The 9,836-nt window shown below is 39.4% G+C and overlaps 1 protein-coding gene across 2 annotated transcripts in view; it reads left to right on the forward strand.

The window, feature by feature from the left end:
- cntnap2a (contactin associated protein 2a) overlaps positions 1-9,836 on the forward strand; it is a 322,443-nt gene that overhangs the window by 205,563 nt on the left and 107,044 nt on the right. For both annotated transcript variants that reach the window (XM_034861583.1, XM_034861584.1), the window contains exons 12-15: positions 3,971-4,077; positions 6,014-6,133; positions 7,053-7,168; positions 8,887-8,971. In XM_034861583.1, the coding sequence (XP_034717474.1) occupies positions 3,971-4,077; positions 6,014-6,133; positions 7,053-7,168; positions 8,887-8,971 (428 nt within the window). The remainder of the gene's footprint in view (positions 1-3,970; positions 4,078-6,013; positions 6,134-7,052; positions 7,169-8,886; positions 8,972-9,836) is intronic.

Here is a 9,836-nt window from a genome sequence, read left to right on the forward strand (position 1 = left end):
ATCACGTAGACTACACCACTGCCTTCAGGGATTAAACCTTGTCCTATTTTAAATAAGAGTTCAATGTTTTTCAGTCATGCAATGGACATAAAGCATGGGTCACACAGTTAAGGTAAATGTCTAGGACGCTTCATTTAGGAGTTGACCTTGCGCTGACCTCTGCATTTTCACAGAACTGAGTCAATACCGCTTACCTTCATCAATATCCCTGCCCAGAGAAGTAGACACCAACTGCCACTGCTTGATTTGGATCAATTTTGCCCTTGATTCAAGAGAGGTCTGGCTTGCAGGGATACTTACATTTGGATCACAGCTTGGACCATGTTCACATTAATTCACATTTTTAAAATATGCGTATGTTCATTTTCAGGTCATTTACAAAAAGATTCACAGTCCATACTGAAACACTAAAACAGTTATAGGTTCAATTTTGCCATCTGTGTCTCCATTTGATCTCTTATTTGTCTATTTGGCTGGAGTCACAATAGAGATGGTCTATTGTTATTGTTTTTTGTTATAGAATGGTGATTTGATCGAAGGTTATAAGTGCTACCTGGTGACCAATTTGAACAGATACAGTGCGGCAGCTGTTTATTGTGAGATCTAGATAACTGCATAAAGACCTTTGGTCAAATTACTGTTCTATGCAGGAAGTCATCTGACATTGTATAGTACTGTAGATAGAAAATGGGTGACAACAAAAAGCTGTAACAGCCCAATCCATTACTACAGGCTGAAACTTTACTGTAGAGTTTTTCAAAAACCTCTGTTTTCACATGTGGAAAATTATAAAACAGATCTGGTTTCTGTATTATTTTGGTCTACAGAAGGCTCTTAAATTGATGAAGCCCTCACTTTTGGACAAGTTGTCATGCCTGTGCCTGTGGACTATAAACGTATTTGTTTTGCTGTGCAATGTGAGCTAATGTGGGATGAAATTATTATTATTGCAGATTGTGGTGCTGATGGTGTCTAGCAGTAGGATGACTGTGGTCAGATTTTTAAAACAAACTCTTGTGATGTCCTAAGATGCCCACAACAATTTCCTACCCCTGCTTTTCCCCATCTCTATTACTTCAAATGTTGTGAATCAGCGCCACAGTACTTGAGGTGTGTCCTGTCCTGCCATGGAAGATAAATGGGTGCACTGTTGCCATCTAACTAATCAGAATGTCTTTGAAGGCAGTTCAATAGCTCTGTCTGACCTCCTTTTGATCAATGTCGTTCCGCTGTGAGATTTGGTGCAGGCTGAGATGGTGGAAAAAACAAAACGTGCACATATGTCTGCACAGACACGCACTAATGCTTAAAAAAAGGGGGCCGGGCATGCAAATTCTCAAATTGCACAAAGCCACTATCCTTCTGTGAGGATACTGCAACAACACCCACATAAAAGCATAAACAAACTCTAGAGGTGCTCCATTATCTTCATAGATCTTGCTTTTTCTCATAGAAAGCCCACAACATATGTAGTCAGTGTACTTCATTGCTCACAGCTTGACAAGCATAATATCTTTTGTGATTATCTGTGCTCCTTAATCGCAGCCCATTGAGAAGGAACAATGGCGTTTTAACTGCGCTTGTTAACCTGCTAAAGCTATGAAACATGTGACGTACTTGGATCACCACTATATAATAATTTTCTTTCTCACCTGCAGTACATGCAACAGCATATTGAGAAAGATATGTTTTGATGATTTTGTTCATGTAAAGCAGTGTCAAGGGTAACAATTCAGGCAGGTACATATGTAGTAGTGTTACCTAAATTTGTCTTTTTCTGCATCAGTCAACACAGTCAGAGCCAAGATGTATGATTTTTCCCCAAATTTCATTATTCGATTATTCTGTTTTCTGCAGCAACTATGTATCTCCCTCATTCTGAACATATAGCCAATACTTAAGAAAACACCAGCACTTTATTGCTTCTTTAACGCTTGTAACCTTTGCTGTACTTCCTTACTTTAATTAGAGAGTAAGAAAGTACAAGTGTAGGTTAATGTGGGTTGACAGCTTACAAAACACACTTTATTTACACGGCAAAAATAAATGTAAGTGCAAATGAGTCCTAATATACAAAGATACTATTTACAATTAAGGGACTTTCTCACCACTGCACGGTAACTCATTGCCTCCAGTCATTTCAATTAGGGAAGGCAGCAGAGGGGAATTCCATCCAATTCCATTATGGCGGTAGGGGTATGAAATGGTTTACTCCCACGTGAATGTGCACATGTTACGCTCTGCTGCACAGAGTCACCATGCTGAACTTCTGGCAGTAACTGCCTGGCTTTGGCCAGCTGCTTTTAAAAACTCTGGCAGGTAAAAGCTCTTGCAGGTAGACGGTTGTCAGGGCGGTTGTACGAAAGCAACTTTTGAGACGCTCCGCTGTCAGTGAACTAACAAGCCCACAGTTGTATGTCAGCTTCGTAGTTACTGGAGCTATGACAACGGTGACCGCCTTGTCCCCCCAGCTGCTTAACTGCCGACTCCCTACATGACTAAAGAAGAACTGTGCATTTTAACGGACCCCCGCAGCTCTTATGAGTCAGTGTTTGTTTTTCATCCAGCTGCTTTCCTCTTAAAATTCCTTTTCATAATCATCAAGCATTCAAATAATCAGACTCCAATATTGTAATCACATAAATTGTGCTTAAGTACATGAGTGCGTGTTTGTATTTGGAAACCCAAGCTCTAAGACCATTGTGCCTTGGGATCGCTATCCCCAGGCCGGGCAGATCACAGGCAGATCAAACTGCAGAACTGTGATGTATTCAGGATTTGAGAAAAAACAACAAGAAAAAAGAGTGATGTCTTAACACTATGTGCTTAATTCTGTATGATGAGGATAACACTGTTTACTTGCATTACATTCCTTATTCCATCCTTTTTTAAATCAGGATACTGAGTTGTGACAATACAATTCTTCCTCTTCTTTTCTTTAACAAATACAAACGTGTGCATTACAACCATGATTTGCATAGACATTAAGCAGGATCAACCCCAATTACGTCACCTTCTGCATTACATGAACACTTACATTGTTTCCATATTGGCAGACAAGCAATTTATTTGTTTTCTTTGACATATTATTACTGTTGCCACACAATGTATTGTATTGTATTGTCACATATTGTATTGAGTACAAAAAAAGATTTTTTGCAGCTCATGATTGCTTCCTGTTAACCAAAGTGGCCAGTAATTCCTGTGCTGCACTGACATGTTCAATCAAAAGCTCTAATGATCAGTAAAAGTGTAGTCAGTTATTGACGTCCAAAGTGAGCAATCCTTGTGCCGACATGTGTCAAATTTCTTTTCTCTTCCACACTTTTTAATTCAACCGCAACTTTTCATATTTATCCACTCTGAAAACATTCTTTGATGTTGAAATAAATAAAGTCATTCTTAATGCAAACAAAGGGCCACAAATGAGAGAAAAGAAATGCTTTCACAGTGAGTAAGCAGCCATCTGGCTCCTTATCCATGTCATAGCTGAAGGTGGCAGGTGGGCTTTCTGATTGCTATATTTAATTAATTGACATATTAGCACTCATCACTGGGTGTAGTAAAAGAACTTCTCAATGTATAAGGTTACATTAACATGTAAGTATTCATAGTGGTCATACTGTTTCCTACAGTACCGTTGTTTTACACAAAATCCAGGAATGTTAGGATACTCTGATCCATTCTGTGCCACAGAGGGGGAGACAGGAGTATTCTGAAGGTTTCACTCAACATGATCCTCAATACCATATGCATGTTTTGCATTAACCAGTCAATATACAGTGTTTAAAATACAGTAATTGACCCATTAGACACACTGATGGTCAAAGGTATTTCTTTTTTAACTATAATTATCTGAATGTCTTGATCTCTAGATAAGGTTTAGCAGACATATAATTGTTTCCCTTCTTTAAAAGGCATTGCATGTCATGCAAATGTTTAAAACTACTCTTCCTCATTCTTTCTCCAGATGCATGCCTAATCACTGTGAACATGGCGGCCGGTGTAAACAGACTTGGGACAGTTTCAGCTGTACCTGTGACGGAACAGGATACACTGGAGCCACTTGCCACACTTGTAAGTATGTGAGTGTGTGTGTGTGTGTGTGTGTGTGTGTGTGTGTGTTTGTCCATGCAGTTATGTGTTATTGCCCATGTGTTTTTCCCCCTCTCATTTCCTTGTTCCGTGTGTGTTTGTGTGATTTGGCCTTCCCCTGTTCGTTTGCCTTTGAGTGATTACGCTGTTTCTTCTTCCAAAGCTCCAATCCTCAGCAAAGGGACAGATGAACTTTTGAAGTGTTCAGAGGCCAGGCTTTTCTGACTGCTTTATGGGTTTGGTTCTGGTCTGAGAATAGGCAACTCGACCAAAAGCACAAGCGCCCAAAGAGAGCATAGTCAGAAAGAGAGAAAAGGCCAAAGAGTTTTTTTGTTTTTCAAGGCTTACAAATTTGAGAATGCCATCCCACCCCCCATGTGCCTCAAATGTTGTTCTCTTTTAAGAGGGGATGAGAAGGAAAAGGTTTTGGCAATATTGTGTATGTTCAACATACAACAACAGATTTAATATAAAGAAAGTAAATGGAAATTAGAGTTAGAAAAATTTGAAAAAATGAAGTGAGTGAAAAAGACAATTGTTCACGATATGGCTTCACAGACAGAAAGATGAGTTTGAGCATAAATAGGAATCAAGTATGAACAATAGATAAAAAAAATTAGCAAAGGGTGTCTAGTGTGAGATGTCTTAATCTGTGTTTGATCAATATTTATGAAAGGACTAATTCAATAATAAGAGATGGCTGTAGACAGAGCAGTAACCTGGAGATGGCGGGCAAATCAGGGGATTGTGGGAGTTGCCCAACTAATAAGTAATAAGTGTTTTTAGAAGGTGCATTGCTTTTATCTAGGTATTTTATGCACTTTACTCTGAAAATAAATTGGCCGATGTCAAGCAATGTCTCTTACTATCTTTGTTATCCTTTGAATCTGTTTGTTGTGTCCCACCACTGTGAAACACTCCTCATGGAAGTGCTGGTTATTCAGCTTCATCTATGTTACAGCCTTTACCAATGGCTCTAAACCAGAAGCAGTGCCTCCACAATCCTGTCGAGTTCTCTGCAGATCCTAGTGAGACGGTTCAGCAGGGTCATGTCCTCCCTACAGTGGTTTTGTTGAAGAGCACGTTCTCTCAGTAACCAACTGCATCACAAAACTCCTGGATGAACAGAGGAATATCAAAGAGAAAAAGAGCAATAGGGAAGTAGCCAGAGGATATAATGAGAAAAGAGAAAAGAAGGATAAAAGAAAGGAGATTGGAGAATGGTAATAACGAGCTAGGACTAAGCAAACTAAGGAACAGAAGAAACAATAGATTTGTTTTTTGCTTTGAACTCAGTTTTAAGCCTGTGAATGCTCTTGCCTTAATCAAGGAAGTTTTACTCTGAGTCACTCTCTCTCATTTCTCTTTGAAGTGCAATTCTTTCTCCCTTCCTCCTATGTCTGTCTATCTGTGTGTAGATCAACGCAAACACACCATCAATATGTTGTCAGGTGGATTGCTAGAGTGTGTGGGACAAAACACCACTTCTTGACAGGCACTGAAAAGAGACTGGCAACCACATGAAATTGCCTTCTGGAAGGAGGGGAAAAGAAAACCATTATGGACATTGATGTGTTATTTCAGATCCATTTTTGTAAAATATATATTAAGGTGTGAATTTGCAGGCTGTCTTTGGGGAAGTGTATCATCTTTATTGTCAAACTGTGGGCAGCGGATGGTCGTAGTTTATCATAAATTGCGCTGTGATTCCTAACCCAAGATTGCAGAAAATGGCTATGAGAGGGTTACTGTATTGACCTCCACCTGTAAACAATACAATAAAAGCCATGTCCAATATTTGATTTTTTAATGTTTTGGTCTGATGTACGATATGGATATGAATTATTTAGTCTTGTTTCTTCCTCCTCTAACTGCTCATTTGTCCCCTTATTTCTCTTTGCCCTTACCCCACCCACAGCTATCTATGAGCCATCATGTGAAGCTTATAAGCATCTGGGCAGGTCCTCTGACACCTACTGGATCGACCCTGACAGCAGCGGACCCCTTGGCCCCTTCAAAGTCAATTGCAACATGACAGGTGTGTGTGGGAGAGCCACCTGAAATCACTGCTCTGTGTCTGTGTGTGCTTTCATCTGTGCTGCACCTGCTTTGTGTGTATGTGTGTGTGTGTGTGTGTGTGTGTGTGTGTGTGTCCGTCTAGCCCCCAGTGACTTGTGAGGGAAGAAAACTCTCCATCCTTTCTTATTCTTAACCTCAGACAGTAGCACTCTTAACCTACTATACCTGGGTTTCCATGGTGATGCAGTCACAGCTACTGACATTTAACTCTGAAGAGCAGCCACCACGACAAACACATACAGTACACAGACACACACACACTACAAGCACATTTGAAAATGACCTGTTATGAAAACTGCAAACCTAAGAGTGCTCCAACGGTCTGAGTGACACTTATGACACAGACACACACACATACATACCAACACAAGCACACACATACACAGACTGGAGTAAGTAAATAGTCTGGAACAGCAGAGCACGCAAGCAGAGCAAAGGGGAGACTTTTAATGAAATGTCACTGCACTCCGCTGGCTAGCCCCTTAGTCACGCTGAATAGCACACTCTCACATACCTCAGAAATGTTAAAAGTTTCTCTTTCTCCCGCACATACACACACCTCAGAGACATGAAATACTCACACACATTCCATGACTGATAGTGAATGAACAGCGAGATGTCTGAGGGACTGGCTCATGCTTTAACCGCACAGAAGTGTCTTTTAAACCCTGCACTCTCATAGCTGTTACTTAGATTACACAGAAAAACTGTTATGCGTGCGTGCGTTAATAAATCAGTATGTGGGTGAATCTACTGTTTGTGTGCATGTGTGTAATCTGTGTATAATTACTTAAGAGATTAAACAAATAATACAAGTTACTGTTAATTGTTGCAGTGAAAGAACGGATCTTAACATGCTAACATGTTTGTGTGTTTAGAGGACAAAGTGTGGACAACAGTAATGAACAGTCTGCCACCCAAAACCGCAGTGACTGGCTCCAGTAGAGAGAGACGCACTGTCTTACAGGTTAACTACAGTGCCTCTATGGACCAGGTAACACACACACACACACACACACGCACACACGCACACACACACTAGCATACATTATGTATAGGTAGTCTTGTGTTACAACATTTGAGTTTAGATTTTCTTAAATTCAAGACAAAAACTGGTAAAAATGTATGCCTGCCATCATACACTGATTTTCAGTGTAGGTGATATGTTATTCTTATATGAAAATACAATGTAAAAAAGGTACAATAAGGTAAATAAAGGTAATAAAGGTAAAATAAATATTTTTAGGTATTCAAAATTGTAGCCATCAGGCTCTTATTTTCATGCAAAGAAACTCCATATCTACATCCACAAAATATGGTTTCAAATGGGATGGGGAAATCAACACTGTTACTATATATATATATATATATATATATATATATATATATATATGTACACACGCACACACACACACACACACACACACACACACACACACACACACCAGACTTGACAAGTCTAACATAGACTCCTAGGTTTGGTCTGGGTTCTGGTCTAGGCCTCACCAAAACATCACCATGTCTTAGCTCCATCTTTACTTTATTTTATAAATGTGTGGTAATCAAAGAAATGTGGTTCAGGTGTTTGTGGGTGTGTGGGTGTGGGTGGGTGTGGGTGGTGAATATGCCTAATTATCAGTCACACATCAAAACCTCAGTCTGGACTTCCCAAAAACTGCAGATTAAATAAACAGTGTACACGAAGTAGAGTGTAATTGTCACTTTTCCAATGCCACACACTGTGGTTCAGGAGGCAAACTCCACTTATTAAGTCATCAGTGTCAATGGTTAGTTGAAGCTTTGCAACTAACCATTCAACATTTTTGGTCTGAAAATGTATTGGTCACAACTGAGCTTGCAGAGTGCTCTTGAGAATCTAGTGCAATTTGATTGCCATTTTCCAATAGTTTATAAATCAAGTAAACTGAGACAGAGCAAGAGTTAGTAACTGGTTGGATTAAGGTTTTTTATATATCCTTAAACTGAGCAAGATAATCAAAGAAATCAGATCGATTTGCGATACATTCTGAAATTCTTGCTTGTTATTGTTAATATTGGTAATCACCCATCTTTCTACAGTCTTGGGCAATGAGAGTTAAGTGTTTCATTTCTCCCTATATCACGTCAAGACCATAAATACACAGGATAAGCGTATGTAACCATGGTGATAATTATGCTGTCACTGTTTTGACAAACCTATGCCATCAGCAGCATCGTATTCAGTCCTACGTTGTTCAAAAGCACAGTGGTAATCTAACATAACGAGCGCTTTGCCTCATCTTTCTTCCAATTGTCTGTTTTTTGCTACATACTACTCCCACTGAATCTTCTCTCCCACACCATACCTTGTTCTTTCTTTCTGGTAAGTGGTTCTACAAGTCACATGTAGACACAAGCCAGCTTTTTCAAGTTATGTTCCCCGACAGCCAGTTGTCACTCTCAGTCTGAGGCAAACTTTGAGTGAATTTTGCAGATTTCAGCGCTCCAATAAAGAGAGACAGGAGTTTTACCTGCAGTGTGTACAAGAACAGTAGCATATCCATCCTGTAATTATGTATTAATTAATGTGTATGGGTCACTTTATTAGCTTCTATAAATCACAGGAAGCTAAATTAAAACAACATTACAGTGCACTTTGTTTCATTTTGCTTGGAATTGTCCTGTCTTGCTGAATGATATCAAATAAAGACATATCCATGCTTGTGTTTCCAGGTGACAGCCATCACCACCAGTGCAGAATACTGTGAGCAGCGAATCGCCTATAGCTGTCGCATGTCCAGACTGCTCAACACTCCAGGTAAGAGCTAAGGAAAGCATCTTTATTCACCACTGACTCACACAAGTACGCAGCAGTGAGACAAGCAGGATGTTCTTTTTGTCACATAGTCAGAATTTGATGAGGATTTCATTTTAACAATGACATTCTCTTCTGTGTGGCGGTACCACAGAGGGGAGACCAATTAAACGTGGTTTGTATGGTTATGGGAAACCTGAAAAAAGTCAGTGAATTTGAAATTAGCTATTTCCTGGCCTGGAAATGTTTTGAGAAAATAATTAAACCCAGAAAGTGTAGGAAAAGTCATGGAAATAATTTACACAATTAACTACAGTATATGTGGTTCAAGTGAGATTGGTTGAGAGAATCGCTATATTGTTTTATTTGGGTAATGTTTAAGTTAAAGCGGAAGAAAATGCATGCTCCTTTAGGTAAATGTTAAAAAGGAGGGATAGTTGGTTTGACACTGCTGATACAGTGGGTACGGAAAGTATTCAGACCCCTTTAAATTTTTCACTCTTTGTTTCATTGCAGCCTTTTTCCAAAAATCAAAAAAGTTCATTTTATTTCTCAGTAATGTACACTCTGCAACCCATCTTGACAGAAAAAAACAGAAATTTAGAAATGTTTGCATATTTATTGAAAAACAAAAACTGAAATATCACATGGTCATAAGTATTCAGACCCTTTGTTCAGTATTTAGTAGAAGCACCCTTTTGATCTAATACAGCCATGAGTCGTTTTGGGAAAGATGCAATAAGTTTTTCACATCTGGATTTGGGTATCCTCTGCCATTCCTCCTTGCAGATCTCTCCAGTTCTGTCAGGTTGGATGGTAAACGTTGGTGGACAGTCATTTTCAGGTCTCTCCAGAGATGCTCAATTGG

The sequence above is a fragment of the Etheostoma cragini genome, chromosome 22 (genome assembly GCF_013103735.1).
Source record: "Etheostoma cragini isolate CJK2018 chromosome 22, CSU_Ecrag_1.0, whole genome shotgun sequence".
NCBI classification, from domain to species: Eukaryota; Metazoa; Chordata; class Actinopteri; order Perciformes; family Percidae; genus Etheostoma; species Etheostoma cragini.